Source organism: Rhinatrema bivittatum, chromosome 7 (assembly GCF_901001135.1).
Source record: "Rhinatrema bivittatum chromosome 7, aRhiBiv1.1, whole genome shotgun sequence".
NCBI lineage: Eukaryota > Metazoa > Chordata > Amphibia > Gymnophiona > Rhinatrematidae > Rhinatrema > Rhinatrema bivittatum.
In genome coordinates this window covers 95,220,698-95,238,747 of record NC_042621.1, presented here as the reverse complement: position 1 = coordinate 95,238,747, position 18,050 = coordinate 95,220,698, and the positions used below count along the sequence as shown (strand labels likewise).

The following is an 18,050-nucleotide window of genomic DNA, read 5'->3' as shown; positions in this document are numbered from 1 at the left end:
CTATTTTGCCCCTAGCATAAATTACATTTTCACCTGCCATTTACAGGCCCAGTTCTCCAGTCTTGCACGGTATTTCTGCAGTTCCTCACAGACTGTGTGTTTTAACTACTTTGAATATTTTTGTGTCATCTGCAGCTTTGATCACTTCACTGGTCACTCCCTTTTCTAGATCATTAATGAACAAGCAGATCCCTGGGGCACTCCTCTATTCACCTGCTCCACTAGAAAACTGACTATTCCTTCCTACTCTTTGTTTTCTATCTTTAACCAGTAACCAATTCACAGGTTATTGGAACAGCATAAGAACCATTTGGAAATGAGCTTTACAGATCATAGACTTCCATTGTTCAGTTAGCATCAACTTGCAAAGAATCCAATTAACTTTATTGTGAGAGTTTTCAACAATGGTAACCATCTCCTGGAGAACATATGTTGTCTTAAGTTTCATTATCCCTAATGGTGCTTTCAAGAGCCATGAATGTGGACTGCAACAAGCTGTCCTTTCAGCCTGGAGAACTAGAAAAGATGTATTATAAGATTATGCCTCATCTAACAAACCTGGAACCAGATGTTTCACTAGGAGAAAAGTCATCCATTTTTGTTAGAAATCTTTCAGTCAAATTCTTCCAAAGACATAAGTACTGTAGCTCTGTGCACCTTATTTGCTAAGATAATAGACAATTCTGCCCCAAAAGATAGTTAAGAAGCAATTTTTCTCTTGTTTCCTGAAAATATTCGAATTACAAGACAATCAAACAGAAAACTGTCTACTATACAGCCACCTTCTGCTTTAGTGGACACATTTAAGGTGACATGTACAAAAAGGTCGACATTCAAAAACCTGCTGAGTGGGTAAGATAACTGGGTGACTTCACATGGTTATCTTTATCTGGATATTCAGCAGCACTTATCTAGTTAAAGCTGCCACTAAATATCTGGCTAGCAGGTCAAAATTTGATCTACTAGATTTGAGATCATTTAATAAACAACTTACTGAATCCCGTGGTATTTTCTCTGGTGGAAAACACTGTGGTAAAAAAAATACCACAACTTAGGTGCCCCCAGTAGAGTTTACACTGTAGTGGCCCCATAGTCTGGGGCTGCCGTCTTCTTAAAGGGCCCGAATCCAAGGAATCTCCCCTACCTAGCATGAGCAAACCCCACGGTCTGGAGAGACACTCCCCCCCCCCGTACTCCCCCACCACTACTCTTGAGGTCTAGGTAACAAAAAAAACAACTTTTAACAATTTTGTGCCACAAGTGCAGGCATCGCTCCCTCTCCCAAACCCCTTTTGTTTTAATCAATCACCCTCCGACCTCTACCAATGAAGCTCTGATGCTTCACTGGTCCCCGAAGCAACCCTAAGGTTTTTCAACATGGGACGGGCTGGCTGAGGTCAAACCTTTGCACATCAAATTGGACCTCGACTGCCAGCACCATTTTGAAAATTGGCAGTACTAGGCCCATATCCCAGAGGGTGATCTGGGCCCCACTGGACCACCAAGGCTTCATTGGTAAGGACCAGGAGGGTTGGGGATGTGAGGGTCAGGTCCAGAGACGTTAACTAAAGGGGGAGTGGTTTGAGGGAGGGGGCAGGGAGTTTCTCGATCCCCTCAGAGTTTTGCCAACATTGGGTGGTAAGCGGGGGAGATACTCAGACCCTTTAAGTGGTGGATCTGCTCGCAGCCAAGGAACAGTGAACATGAGAGAGGCTCAGGACACTTGCCTGCAGCTGATGACATTCACGCAGCCAGAGAGAGTGAGAGTGTGTGAGTGAGTGTGTGTGTGTGTGTGTGCAGAATTACAGCGCACTGACCAGGAACTTGTATCCTGGATTGCCACTGTTGGAAATAGGATGCTGGGCTTGTTGGACCCCCGGTCTGACGCAGAATGGCAACTTCTTATGTTCTCATGCATGAACTCCCTTTGCAGGAAGAGCAACCCTAAATCTCCAGGTCTTTCTAGTGACCCTTACAGCAACTTTAACCGCTGAGCAGGGGAGAATCTTCAAAACGTTTGATCTAGCCAGCTAAGTGCTTACTTACTGGTTATATCCCTTTGAAATCTGATCTCTAAGCATTTTTCTCAGATATAAAATAAGAACATAAGAAGTTGTCGTACTGGGTCAGGCAAAAGGTCCATCAAGACTAGTATCCTGTTTCCAGGGGTCACAAGTACCTGGAAGGATCACAAGGGAGAAAAACATTTCCTTTATATATTTAGGTGCAGCATACGATGGAAAGAACAATCATAATAAAAAAATTTGTCATCCATTCAGCCTTACACTTACATGGACAGGGCACCATGAGAGGATAATCTTTGTTGTAAGTTTTTCTTTTTAAAGGCCAGTATAGGAAAGATCAGGTTTTCAGGATTGCCACAATGAATATACATAAAATAGATTTGATTGAAGTAGAGACCGAGTGTAAACAAATCTCTCTCATGCATATTCATTATGGATATCCTGAAAACTCGACTGATTAAGTGTGCCTCCTGGAGAGAGTTGGGAAACACTGCCAGATCTGACTTCAAATTTACAACTTTTCGCGACATGGACATTCTAGGTAGGTTTCTTGCAGGTCATCGAACCCCCTCCACACCCACCAATTATTGTGACTTCTAATAGTTCTGAATCTTCACAAAGGTATTCGTCCTTCAGGCTCTTGGTCCAAAGTTGATGGCCAAGGAGTTTTTAAATTGATGATTGTTTGTTGTTACATGATTGACACGTAAGCTACTTTTTTTTTTTATGTACAAGAATTTTTTTATGCTTTGTTGATGAATTGGGTTGCCTTTTTTGTAAACTGCTTTGGTTAAACTGTACTGATATAGAAAGGCAGCAAATAAATGAATACACCTTTAATAACGAGGTGCTATGAACATACAAAGCTTGGATCAGACCAGTAACCCTGATGAAAATGTTATCCATCAAATACTACAGATTTCCCTGAAGAACCAGAGCCAGCCAACTTCTCTCTAAATCTCTGCAGCAGAAACCCTGGCCGTGTGTAGTTAAGTTTCACTGAATTGTACAATCTGATGTGATGTGCAAGGCACCAAGAAAAAGCAAATAAGTAAACACCACTTAAGGTATTAAACACACACCTTAACACTAAAAAAAAAATGCCATAAGCACACAAACTGTTCTGTTAATGCGAGATACAAATTCATTTCATTGTCCATGGCTGGATGTCTGTGTTGGGTTGATGTTAGGTAGGTTAACGTTTCCAAAATGTCACTTCAGTCCTTACATTGCAAATAGGATCTGCACATAATTAGTTTTCTAAGTTATTTGAAACACTGGGGAACTCACCGTTCCAAGAGTACAAGCAAACTCCCCTAGGAAGTCGTGCTCATACAGCTGCGTGCTTGACTTGTCCTGGTCAAACATGGCAAATTTTAATTTTTGCACTTCTTCGAAGTGATAGTTGATGATGAACTTCTTGGCAAATGCAGGATTCAGGTTGTTCACTGTTGTTTCCGTCCTATCGATCTGAAAGAAAATAATGCTTTTCTTTAGGATTTTAGTTCAAGTACTACTACTACACAGATATGTAGATGCTCTAGGCAGTGTCCCCTGCATCCCATAAAACACCGATTTGAATCTATTTCACTGGGGATCATACCAGTAATCTCATTTTATAAAAGGACTCCAGGAGTAGGGACTATGGATCCTATTTATTATGGCCTCCTAAAATTCGAGAAAATGTTTGCATTGCTAGAGAAGCCTCTATTATCAGGAAATTCCTTGCTGTACGTCAGGACGTGCTCTCCCTAATTCATATCAGAAACAGGAGAGAAAGGATATCTGATGAACCTAGAAAGTAAATGTTAGCTCTAGCCACTAGGTGGCAGCCAAGTGTATTATCTGTCTGCTATGCCGCTGCCACAACTCTTTCAGCATAAGCAACCTGTGTGGGCCTTAAAGTTCTGGTATAAAGCTGTTTAGCTTTCGAAAAAAAAAAAAAAGTTTTAATTACCCATGGTGCAACAGTATTTCCAACTGATACATAACTCTGACTTTTATGGTCAAAAAATCAAGGTGACGACAGCCCCACCCAAGGAATGAGAGCCTTCTATAGACAATACAACAAAGAAAATAGCCCCTGGCACACCGTAACAGCAACACCGTGATTAATTTAATTAGTATTCACGTACTCAATATTCCAATGTTTTGGTTCAATAAGGAGTTTCAATACAAAACACTGGACTACTGGCTGTACGAGTTTAGATTGAATTAATGACGGAGTCACTGTTTTCTTTGTTCTGTTTTAACTTCTACCTCTCCTTACGGCTCATTCTGGGCAGCCACAGAAAAGGAAATATGCCTGACACATTCTGCATGAACTGAACATCACCTGTATGCCTGCACAGTATTTCTCTCTTACTTTGTTAAAATATAATTTGATTATAAACTATTCAGCTTTTTAAAAATATAGCTTACTTTTACCTATAGCTTCTATACATCATCTCTCTTACCATAGTTGCTGAAGATTCTTACCTGACTGGGTTTCAAAATTTTGGTTAACTGGATAGTTTTTACCACTGCATTTGTTGATTTTATACTCCTATAAAATTACTGCCATTTTAGTATTTTGCGCTCTCTTGTATAATCATTTTTACCCTTATAGTTGTCGCAGCACAGACTAGCTGCTGCTGTGCTGTACTCCATCCCTCTCCTCTTCCCCCAAATTGCTACTGCTGCTGTAGCTCTTACCCCAGCAAGTGACCATATGGACAGCACCCTACGGGAGTGCTAACAGCTACAGACTGATGTAGATAACATTTTGGGAACTGGTTTTCCGCTAACCTGGCGTTACTTTATTGGCGGGGTATTTTTTTTTGGGGGGGGGGGAGGAGTGTTGCTGTAATACCTGTGTTTAAACATGCAGATGTCAGAGCTCTAAAAGGGTACATTTCGCTTTTGTCTGTAGTGTTCTATTTATGTTGCGCCCTCATAGGAAATAAAACTGCTAATTGAACTTGCAATGTCATATAAATCCAACTGCTTCACTATTTTTTGTGTAGGGTGCTTTTTCCTTTCTAGTTTAGATCCTGGAGTGTGTAGTAGTGCATTCAAATGCTTTATAGCAGGGGCAAGTTCTGTGATTCCACTTAAGTTGCAGACATTGGTCTAGATCTCAGACTAATCATGATTAGAGTGCTGCAAATTAACTTTAGGCCTTTTTTTTTTTTTTTTAACAGAAATTTGTGCAAAAAGAGATTATATTTGTGTACGAATCTTCCCTCCCCAATACCACACTCTATTGGGAACATGGGAAACACTTCTTTACTCCTGGGGGAATTCTGTGCAAAAAAACTTAAAATTCTGCAAACTTTATATTGGTCAAAACACAATTTACATGACAGTCTTTAAGTCTATAAGTGACATGAACGTAAACGATGGTGGTTCAGTGGTAAGCGTTATGCAATGAGCTGGTAGGTTATTCCCAGAGTATGAGATGTTCATGTCAGTGTTTTTCTTTCAGAAGAGAAATTTGAGGAATTAAAATACAATCCCTGTTGATAACCATAATCCAGAGGGTCCCTGACGCAGCAGGACGTGAAATGTGATATCATGTCGGACCGGATTCTGGACTACAAATTTCCATCGAAGGGAAAGTATTACAATTCTTAAAAAATGTAATGCAATAAGGGAGGGGGGGGGGGCATGCTGACGTCCCCAGCAGGGATGGCTGCCTAAACCGAGAGCTCCCGGCGAGACTAACTAAATCCACTTAAATCAACTTCATCCGTCAAGAATTGTGGCACAAAACATCGAGGAACCAGCAGATAGTAACCTGCTATGGCAGCGAAACAGAAAAATCTGGATCTCCAGCAATTCTCCTATTCCAAACCTGAGGGAGAAAAAACAGAGCACAAGCGTGACCAGGCCTCAGGAGAAGCCTGTGAGCCAACACCCGCACACGTTACACCTTCTGATTTATCAGTTACCCTCCAGAACAGAACTCAGAGAATGGTTTATAGAACTACGCGCTGATTTAAAACAAGACCTACTTCTTTCAATCTTGGAAGTAAGAGAGGACCTGGCCGCCATGGGATCGAGGGTTGACGAGCTTGATACCCAGATGGAACGGCAGGAGGATTCAACCCAGAAAATGAGAGACCTACAGCAAAAATTAAGGGCAGACTAGGAGGCCCTTGCAGAGAAACTGGAAGACCTGGAGAATCGATTGAGGCGGAACAACCTAAAGATCCAGGGAGTTCCGGAGACGCAAGAGTACACAGACTGTCGCTCTGTGGCATTAAAAATCTTTAGGTTTTTACTGAATTCCTCGCCATTCGAGCGGTCAGATGATCAAGAACTAATATCGGAGTTCAAAATTGAGAGAGCACACCACACCCAGGGGGCAAAAATAGCAGAACGCCTGAGAGACATAGTGATCTGCCTATATACATATACAGAAAAGGAACAACTCTATGCAATATCGAGGAAGCAATGGGATTGGACCTGGGAAGGACACAAAATCTTTATTTTTAATGACTTAGCTGAGGTAAAGCTGCGTAAGAGATATGAACTTAGAGCAGTAACAACAATGCTGCAGGAGAACAATATGCGATACTGTTGGACATTTCCCTTCGGTCTATTTTTTTTTTTTTTTTACAGCACATGGCAAATCCTAACGAATCAAAACTCTAACTGAGGCGACAGAGGCCTTTACTCAAGCAAACCTGTCGATCACCTTTGCGGCGAAATATCGTATAAAGCAGCAGTGATTCCGTGATGGCAGAGAGCGGGTCAGCATAAACAATTGGAACACCAAAGTGGGATTCCTAAATCTCCAAGCAAGCAAATCAATGGATCAAGGAAGAATCAAGGCGGCAATGACTGCTGGAGACCTTTGATGGATAGAATACCTGGATGTTTTAAGGAGCACATTAGAAGACGGATATACACACTTTTTTGTTCTTTCATGCATGAGCAGAAATAAACAGCGGTACCCACCTGGGAAAGGCAGGGTATTTCACCTGAAAATGAGAGCCAGGGAAAGCGGACCACTTTCTGGTGCGACATACCCCCGCTATCCAAGAGGTGGATTCAGTAAAAAAGGAAGGGGTGGGATTGGGAAGGGGGTTTATCTATGAGGTCATCAGGGACAATTGTTATTATATTTGTCACAAACACATTTTGAGGTTATTTGTTTGGGGGATGAAAATGTTCCATTGCACTCCTATTATATAAAGAGATGGTGGCTTTGAAGATATGATCCCTTAATGTTAAGGGTTTGAATTCCTACAAGAAATGACAGTTATTGCAACAGGATTTAATTAGGCAGAAAGTGTCAATAGCCCTGGTCCAAGACACACACTTAAGAAAAAGACATGTACGAGTGCTACAAGTACAGGGCTTCCCCAATCAATATCTAGCCGCTAGCACCAAAGGCTCTAAATATGCAGGTGTAGGTATACTCATCTCCCAGCAAGTTACCTATGAATATATATATATCTCACATATCAGACCCTCAAGGGCGGTATAGTTTACTGAAAATTAAGATCGAAAAGGAGGTACTAACTTTGATAAGTATCTATGCATCAAATACTGAACAAGGTCAATTCTTGAGATTGTTAGATGGAGTATTAGAACAATATGTGGAGGGGCAATTAATTTGGGGGGGGAAGATCATAACTTAGTAAGAAATCTGAGACTGGACACATCCAATTATAGACTTGTGGTGAGCTGGAAAGCTAAATCCGAATTAACTTCACTCATGTCCAGATGGAGGTTAGTAGACATTTGGAGGCAGCGCTTCCCAACATCCAGATCCTACACTTTTTATTCTAGCCTCCACGGTACCTACTCAAGAATTGACCTTATATTTGTAGACAAAACCCTACAAAATGAGGTGATGGATATGGGGATTGGGGACATTGCATAGTCCGATCATAGCCTGTTTGGGTCACAGTGCAGCTGTCCTGCCCAGATAATGGTGTGAGATACTGGAGGTTGAATGATGGGTTATTGCGGGACGATATTAATTGCAAATTGGTGACTGATGCTCTGATAGATTACTTCAGGGTGGAGACAGCAGGGATCCTCTGGAAATGCTCCAAGGCAGTTATGCGGGGTTGTTTTATCGCACAAGCTACTGCCTTAAAAAAAAAAAGACTGAAAGGCGTAAATCTGAACTACTACGAGACATAGGTTAATATCACAACATCACGCAGTCACATTGGATCATACTACACTTAAGAAACTGCGTGCTGCATGCAGTGAACTAAGCATTATAGAATCTTCCCGGATAGCGTATGCAATGGAGTGCAAGAAACAAAGTTTTTTGTTTTTTTTGAGGGAAATAAAGCAGGAAAGGTTCTGGCTAGGAAGCTGAAGCAGTTGTCCCTACAGAATAACAGCTAAAATTAAAGATACTCGGGGTCACATCTTAACCTCTACACCGGATATAAGGGACTGCTTTACTAAATTCTATTCCTTATTATACAGTAAGGACAGGTCTATAACATCAGATTCCATAGCCAATTACCTGCAATCAGTCTCCCTGCCCACCTTAACAGAATCGCAAAATCAACTTCTAGGTGAACCTATTAGTACAAACAAAGTTACAGCAGTCATTAAATCTCTCAAGTCAGGAAAGTCATCAGGCCTGGATGGCTTTACGGGCTGCTATTATAAAAAGTGTTGCCCTTTGTTAGTGGGACATCTCACAGATTTTTTTCAATAGCATACAGGAAGTTACGTCCTTACCTGCCCACTCTAATGTTGCTGGCATAAAAATCACTGCGAAGCCCGGGAGAGACCCAACACAGTGCGGGTCCTACGGTCCCATATTCATAATTAACATAGATCTAAATATTTTTGCTAAAGTATTAGCAGGTCGCCTAAATATGATACTTTCTTAGTTAGTACATAGAGACCAGATAGGATGCCGGCGGATAATGTTCGCAAGGTAACGGACATATTATGGTGGGCCAAAAAGGAGAACATACCCCTCATATTATTGTCAATCTACGCTGAAAAAGCGTTTGACATGGTCCATTGGGACTTCTTATGCGCGGCCTTGGATAAAATGCGCTTTGGTTCTTATTTTATGACCTGGGTGAAACAACTATATACAGATCCGTTAGCTAGAATCAAGGTAAATGAAGGGTATGGTAATCCATTCTCAGTACAAAGAGGGATGCACCAGGGAATTCTCCATTGTTGTTTGCACTTTTTCTTGAACCGCTCACTACGAAAATAAGAGAATCTGAAGGTACTGAGGGGGATATAGAAGGGAAACAAATTTGTAGAGATTGCACAGGATTGGTTAGGGTCAGCAATATATCATCTGCAAATAGAGAAATTTTCAGAGTGTAGCTGCTGAATTACAAGCCTTTAGCACAGTCTGAGGCTTTAAAATACATTTAGATAAATCTGAAATCTTGAATGTCTCCGTAGACCATCAGATGATAACAGAGCTCAGGCACCAATATCCCTTCAAATGGGCATCAACAACTATTAAGTATCTGGGAGTACATATTGAGCCTAATGTGAAAGATTTGTTTCAGCTAAATTACACCTCTCTGATCTGCACATTAGAGAAGGATTTAAACAAATGGGAAAGAAAGCAGTTCTCTTGGATGGGACGCATTGCTGTAGTGAAAATGAATGTATTACCCAGACTTTTGTATTTATTTATCACATTGCCAATATTCCTTAGCACAGCCATATTGCAAGCCTGGCAAAAAAAAATATTTGATTTTATTTGGCGGAAGCGACCCCCAAGAATATCACGACGATTATTGTACCAACCCCATGTTAAGAGTCCAGAGGTGGACCCTTGTTCTGAGGTAAGGTTAATGCTACCAAAGAGAGAATCAACCCTCTCTGGTCCCTACCGTTAGAGGGCAAGGCTTGAAGATACGGTAGTAGACTGAAAACTTCGCCCTGGAAGCTCATGGTTCCCCCAGGAGGAGACCGTAGGAACCTGGCCGCTGGGACTTAGGAGACTCACCGAAGACTGAAGATAGGTCCGGATGCAGGCGCCTCCTGCAGGTCGTGGATTCCGGATGGCTGACACCTCCAGCAGGTCGTAGACAGTCCAGGAGCAGGCGTCGAAGAATAGTCAAGAGCCGGTCCCAGGGTCGAAGTCCAAAGAAGGGTCATCAGCCAGTCCAGAAGCAAGTCAGGAGAAAGGTCCGAAGCCAGTCCAGGGTCAAACCAGGGAAACACTTCAACCAGTCCGAAGATCCAAGCCAAGGAAGCAGTCCAAGAAGAATCAGGAGCAGGACGAGGAACAGAACCAGGACACGGAGCACAGGCAACTACCTCACGAGCCTCAATCCCAAGGCAAGGTCTGAGGAGCAGACTTTGCCTTAAATACCTGAGCCAATGGGACCTCTTCAGGAAGGAGCCACAACAACTTCTTGTCGTGGCCCCTTTAAATAATATCTTCAGCCGCGCACGCAGCTCTAGAAAAACAGAGGGGGAGGAGTCAGCCCGGCATCGCCGGACCACGCGGCCAGGCTCAGCAGTGGCCGCGCAGAGAACATCGAAGGGAGCAGCCCACTCCCATAGGAGCCCCAGAGACTGCCAGACCTTGAAGCCAGGTACTTGGCCCCGGTTGAGGACTACTGCGGCCGGCAGCCATGACAGCGTGGCCCGGCCCTGGTTGCGGGATGCCGCGGCCGGTGGCCATAACACCCCAAGACCGAGGTGAACTAGGAGTACCCAATTTAGAATGGTACTGTGTAGCGGCCCAGCAATTCCTGGCATGCATAGAAACACTACTGCTAAATAGTGGGTGTCCTTCGAAGAACACATAGTAGGAGGTATGCCCTTGAGCGCCATGCCATGGCAACCTCGGGAGACTTGGGTTACCAGAGGAGACTTGCCAATCTCGAAAGCGACTACTATGAGACTCTGGTCCAAATGGAAAAACACGCATGGTGGGAAACTGAGATTATTTTTACTCCACCCATCTCTTCTTTAACACGCTTTTTCAGGCAGGGAGCACTAATACCTCCTTTAGGGCACGGCGAGGACAGGGTGTTGCTAGGGTTGAACATCTCTTAAAGGGTGGCTCCATTATGAGATGGGATGAAATGCAAACTACTTACTACCTGATAGTGACTACCTGGCTGGCTACCAAGTACTGCTTTTAAGATCTTCGGTAATGGCCCCATCTATTAGTCATGGGAAAACTCTATTTGAGCATTATTGTGAGGATATCGATAAGTGGGGAATGGTTTCTAAATTATATGCAATCTTACTTGGTCTTGAGAAACAACCTCACCCCCATATCACAGCGTGGGCAATTGATTTGGGACACTCCTTCACTCCTGATGTGTGGGATCAAATCTATGATGTGGCATGCAAATACTCGATATCCACATCCTTGCAATAAAATTGCTATAAGATTCTTACTAGATGGTATCTTAATCCTTATACCTTACACCGCAGATATCCAACAGTTAGCGAATTGTGTTAGAGGAATTGTGGGCATATGGCAACTCACTTCCACATCTGGTGAAGCTGTGAAAAGATATATAGATTATAGGAGGTGATAATACAATGGGTGGAAGGGTTATTGGGACTCAGCAATTTACTGGATGCGGGTTTTGTATTGCTTAATGTTCCCAACCAGACACTGAAGAAACAACAGAAACTGTTTTGTCAACAAGTCTTTATTGCAGCAAGAATAGCAATAGCAGGACACTGGAAATTGGCAAACATTCCAACACTTCAAATTGTACAACAAAAAGTACACTTCTGTTGTAGAACGGCAGCCATCACAGCTGTTCTCTATCATGACACGTCTAAATTTCATGATATATTTATTTATGAACTATTGACAATCGGGCCGATACAGTAAAAACACGGGAGAGCGGGCGAACGCCCGCTCTCCCAGCACGTGCACAGGCCACTCTCCTGTGCGCGCGATTCAGTATTTTAATTTATTTTAATTAGGGCCGGCAGTAAAAAGAGGCGCTAGGGACACTAGCGCGTCCCTAGCGCCTCTTTTTTGACAGGAGAGGCGGCTGTCAGCAGGTTTGACAGCCGACGCTCAATTTTGCCGGCGTCTGTTCTCGAGCCCGCTGACAGCCACGGGTTCGGAAACCAGACACCGCCAAAATTGAGCGTCCGGTTTTCAACCCGCGTGCCTTTTCTCTATTTTTTTTTTTTTTCTTTTTTTTTTTAACTTTCGGGACCTCCGACTTAATATCGCCATGATATTAAGTCAGAGGGTGCACAGAAAAGCAGTTTTTACTGCTTTTCTGTGCACTTTCCCAGTGCCCGGAGAAATTAGCGCCTACCTTTGGGTAGGCGCTAATTTCTGAAAGTAAAATGTGCGGCTTGGCTGCACATTTTACTTTCTGTATCGCATGGGAATACCTAATAGGGCCATCAACATGCATTTGCATGTTGCAGGCGCTATTAGGTTCGGGGGGGTTGGACGCGCGTTTTGGATGCGCTATTACCCCTTACTGAATAAGGGGTAAAGCTAGAGCGTCCAAAACGTGCGTCCAATAACAGGGTAACAGTGCGCTCCAGCGTTACCCCGTATTTGTCTGTATACTATTGTCTGTATTTGTCTGTTACCCCGTATTTGTCTGTATACTATTGTTATTACTATATACTGTTTGACGATCAATAAAAATCTTTAATTAAAAAAAAAATTATTGCAATAAACCAACTTTTTATAAAAATTCTTAAGACATTTAAAATCTTAAAAAATTTTCAAAAAAAGTTTAAAAGTTAAGGACATTAGGACCAATGATTAAAGATGACCCTGAAGCGGTGAAAATACTGAGCGAAAGTGCTGTTTATCCGTGGGGTGTTATGACAGTCCTATTCATAAAATAGAGAGTGCTTTAAATACATCTCTCTGAAGACTGAATTACATGTAAGGTGGAAATCAATGTTTTTTTGTTTTTTGTTTTTTTTTAAATTTTTTATTTTGCAATTATCCAATATACATCAAGATAAAACATTCTTGTGTAGATAGCAGTTTAAGCATTAACATTATTACAACTAAACACCTTATCTTTCCCTAAACATTCTGCTTTAAAGTCCTCGTATTAAGGGAGAGATCCTTTACTCAACCTCATGAATAATCATTTTACAATACTGAAATTACGGGATTCCATATACAGGAGAATTCCTTATTGCGGGTCCAACTGAGGGATAATAGTACTTAGCCTTCCATTACAGGAGAGGAGGTTGTTATTTCTAAGGAATACTTTTTCAGAAAATTCTCCAGCTGCTCTGGTTGAAAAAACATTTACGAAATATTTTTATATTTTACATAACATTTACACGGATATTTAAGGATATACATAGCCCCCATTTTTTGTACTAGTGGTCTCAAACTCAAAAATAATTTTCTCCGGAGCTGAGTACTTCTCGCTAAATCAGGGAATATACCAACATTCAAACCTAGAAAAGTCTCAGTCCTATGTCGAAAGTATGATCTCAAAATCCAATCTCTATCCGATTCAAGTAAAAACGTCACTATAAGAGTAGCTGGCTTTACTTGTTCACTCTGTGTTGTTTCCAATAAATTTGTTATATCCGAAGCTGGTGTTTCCATTTTATTTGATATCATAGGAGTTATAATTTGAAATTCTTTTTCTCCTTCCTTCTCCACTTTTTTAAATGGTGGTATGTAATACATCTTAGCTGTAGGAGGAATCATTTCCTCTGAAATCTTCAATACCTGAAGCAAATATTTCCTCCACATATCACGTGGGGTCACCGTCGGGTCTCTAGGAAAGTTTATTAAACGTAAGTTTCTCCCCTTTATTTGATTTTCCATGTTTTCTAAACGATTCGTTAACACACAATTTTCTTTTATAACATTACATTGAAGTTTTTTCATGTCTTTAAATTCTTTCTCGATTTTTTCAGATTTTTCCTTTTGCAAGTTCATATCTTTTTCTAGTCTTCCCATTCTCTCCATTGTTGTATTTACCACAGTAACTAAAGGATTTATCTGACTAAAAAGATTATCGTTTACAATTTGTATTGCCTCCCAGATTTTCTCCAAAGAGAAGGTATCTGGTTTAGTTAATTCTTTCTTTTTAGGTAAAGAAAAACTACTTCCCTCTCTGTTGGAGGCTGTATCGTACAGCCCTCAGCGTCTCCCAAGGCGTTCTCTTCGGGAAACAATGATCTCTGTATTTCCTCTTCCCCACCGTCTTTATCGTGCAGCCACGAGTCTCCGGTGGTTTCGCTGGCGCCATTGAGATCGCTCCCGTTTGCCCCTCGCAGGGTTGCAGGGTTTCTTGGGGGAATCCGCATTACCGGGGATAAGGTCGTCTGGAGCTCTTGTGAGGTAGCGGTTTCTTCTTCCACCCGCTCACCTCGCTGCGAGCTATCTCCCGGTAGTTGCTCCCGTACGACGTGGGAATCCATAGGGCCCACAATTCGACCCACAATAGATTCTGCCATCACTTCTTTTTCCTTTGCTCTTCGTTTTCTGCCAGTATGGGGCATTTTCCTCCACAATATCACAATAATTCTCAGAGCCCTGGTTACCCACATCCGGACCCGACGGCCATCTTGGATCTCTCCGGAAATCAATGTTTTTGAAGTATATTTGTTCTCGGTCAAGGGAAGATTTTTCTATATAATATTAGTCTAAGTATTTACATTTTAAATTAATACAGAAAAAAAAAGTTATTACTTAGAGATGCAGAATTTTAAATATTTTGAGCAGAATTTCCCTAGAAATTCACTGTAAGAGTGTCCCTTCCACTCGTTCTCCATACTCCCCTGGCCACTTTGCTCTCTCAGGCCCCAACTCCTCCACTTGCCAGTATCTCTCCCCTCCACCTCTAGGCTCAACCCCTTCCACTCCATTGCCAGTCCCGGAGTTTGACCCTGTTCTCAGTACTGCCTCTCACTCAGGCTCCCTCTGTCCCTCCCTCTCTCTAGTACTCATACACACACCCTCATATAGGCTCCCTTCACTCTCTCGTGCACACACACACATACATCTCCCTCATACAGGGCCCTCTCTCTTGCATACACACCCACACAAGCTCCCTTTCTCTCTCATACATACATCCTCACATAGGCAACCTATGTCTCTCTCTCATGCACCCCTTCTCACACATACACAATCCCTTCACACAGGCTGGCACCCTCACATACACACGATCCCTTTTCCATACACACAAGCTCCCAGTCTCTCACACACATACACACTCCTTCACAATCTCCTCATATTGGCTCCCTCTCTCTGAAACCCACACTCAAGCATCCCCCACACTCTCTCTCACCCTCCCCTCTCTTACACCCCTCTCCATGCTCTCACCCTCCCCTCCCCTACACCCCTCACACACACATTCTCCCTCACCGGGGCCTTTTTCTTCGCTGCGAGCAGCGCACACTCCGTTCGCAGCACACGGGGGGCCTTCCATTTTCACTGCGAACGGCGTGCCCGGGCCTTCATCTTTGCCACAAGCAGAGCATGTCCTGCGGCACAAACGGGCCTTCGCCTTCATGCACTCCGTTCACGGCATGCCAGGTTCTCCTTTATTTTCTGCGCAGAATTTGGCAATTCTGTGCAGAAAATGGCAATTCTGCGCGGGGCGGGGGGGGGGGGGGGGAGGCTATTACAAAGCTCCTTTACTTAACTAGTGAACAATCATCTTACTGTTTAATGGAGAAATTACTTACCTGATAATCTTGTTTTCCTTAGTGTAGACAGATGGACTCAGGACCAGTGAGTTTATGCTCCCCTGCCAGCAGATTGAGACAGAGCAAGCTGACATCACAGTATATATAACCCTGCAGTGACTCCAGCCTGCCAGTATTCTCTTCAAAAGCAACTTTGGACAGACTAGCAAAAAACTTGATTAAAAGATAACCAGAACTGTACTCAACCAACATAAACACTGAACTCAAGTAAGAACATAGGTACCCCAAGCTAAGGACTGGATGAATACTTATCAGTAATCCTTTGAGACCCAGAGCCCCACAGGAGAACTATTGATACCCTGAGGGTGGGAAACTGAATCCATCTGTCTACACTAAGGAAAACGAAATTATCAGGTAAATAATTTCTCCATTTCCTAGCGTGTAGCCAGATGAGAGACAGGTGGGATGTACCAAAGCTACTCCCCAACAGGGGAGGAGGCTGCCCACGGTCCAGTCAACATCGCACATGCAAAGGCTGCATCCTCCCGGGCTTGCACATCCAGACGATAAAACCTGGAAAAAGTGTGTAAGAAGGACCACGTCGCAGCTCGGCAGATATCGAAGGGCGACAACAAACTAACCTCCACACATAACATTGCCTGAGCCCTAACCTGAGTAGGCAACGGCTTCCCAGCATCCACATACGTGGCTGTGACCACCATTTTAATCCAACAAACTATGGTAGCCTGCTTACTCCTGCCATGGAGAAGAAATGGGTGATCCATCTTTCAAAGAGACTCAGAAACCTCAAGATACCACGTGACAAGATGCTTAACATCCAAGGAGCGCAAAAGGCGAAACTCCTCCACATCCCCGACTGATGGACTGATTCAAATGAAAGTGCAAGACCACCCTGGGAAGAAGGATGGAACAGTACACAGCTGTAATGCCCCCGGAGTTACCCAAAGGAACGGCTCCCAGCAAGACAAGGCCTGCAGCTCAGAAATCTGACGCACAGACCATACAGTCATCAGGAACACTGTCCAAAGTCAACAAAGGAAAGGCTACGAAGTGGTCAGAATGTAGGGCTCGCTAAAAAGTCCAGCATCAAATTAAGACTCCACAATGGAACTGGTAACCTCAAGGGAGGCCTAAGGTGCTTCACTCCCTTCAAAAAATGGGCCACATCAGAATGAGACAACAAGGAAACACCATTCATCAGGCCTCTGAAACAGGCAAGAGCCACAACCTGCACCTTCAAGGAATTAAGGGACAAGCCTTTATTTAATCCATCCTGCAAAAAATCCACAATGAGAGGAATTTTAACTAAATCAAAGCAGGCCTCAAAAACTCTCCAAACTTGCACATAAGCCAAGGAAGTGCAGAACTTGCAAGTGCAAAGTAAAGTGGCAATCACCGCAGAGGAATAACTACGTTTTAACAGGTGAGCCCTCTCAAGGGCCAAACCGTAAGACAGAATAGAGTCAGATCCTCATGAAGAACTGGTCCACGCTGAAGCAAATCCATGTGCGATGGAAGACAAAGGGGAGCCTCTACCAGGAGTTGTCACAAATCCGCATACCACAGACGCTTGGGCCAGTCTGGTGCCAATAGGAGTACTAGCCGCCTGTTACCTTCGATCTTGCGAATTATCCTGCCCAGCAAGGGCCATGGAGGAAAGGCATAAGGCAATCTATCTGCCAGCCAGACCCTCACGAGAGCGTCTATTCCTGGGAATCATGGATCTCTCCTGCAACTGTAGAAGCGAGGAACCTTCACATTTCAAGAAGTTACCTGCAGGTATAGAAACAGAAGGCCCCAGCGATTCACAATCAGCTGAAATGCCTCAGCAGACAACACCCACTCTCCTGGGTCCAGGCTCTCCCTGCTGAGAAAGTCCGCTCTAACGTTGTCTTTTCCTGCAATGAGAGAGGCAGAGATCATTTGCAGATGACCTTCCATCCATTCCATCAGCTGGTCTATTTCCTGCAACACTTGCTGGCTCTTGGTTCCTCAGTGGCAATTGATATAGGCCACCATCATCATGTTGGCCAAGATCATGCAAACCGCTCAATTCCACAGCCTGTGGCTGAACTGCAAGCATGCTAGCCGTACTGCCTGGGCCTCCAGGTGATTTGATGTTCCAGCGGGATTCTTCAGCATTCCAGTGCTCCTGCAATAAGGAGATCACCTTGTATGTCACCAGGTGGCACTCTTCCTGAGACTTGGCTCTAATCAGCCAGTCGTCCAAATATGGGTGCACCAGGATTCCTTCTTTTCACAAGGCCACTGCAACCACCACAATTATCTTGGAAAATGTTCTGGGACCGGTGGCAAGATCAAAAGGCAGCACCCGAAATTGATAATGGCGCTCCAACATTGCAAAACGTATAAAGCATTGGTGTTCCAATCAAATGGGAATATGAAGGTAAGCCTCTGACAGAT

The 18,050-nt window shown here is 43.3% G+C and overlaps 1 protein-coding gene across 4 annotated transcripts in view; it reads right to left on the bottom strand.

The window, feature by feature from the left end:
* Window positions 1-18,050, bottom strand: part of CPNE2 (copine 2) — a 455,723-nt gene that overhangs the window by 288,725 nt on the left and 148,948 nt on the right. For all 4 annotated transcript variants that reach the window (XM_029608729.1, XM_029608728.1, XM_029608731.1 and 1 more), the window contains exon 3: window positions 3,315-3,494. In XM_029608729.1, coding sequence (XP_029464589.1) covers window positions 3,315-3,494 — 180 coding nt within the window. The remainder of the gene's footprint in view (window positions 1-3,314; window positions 3,495-18,050) is intronic.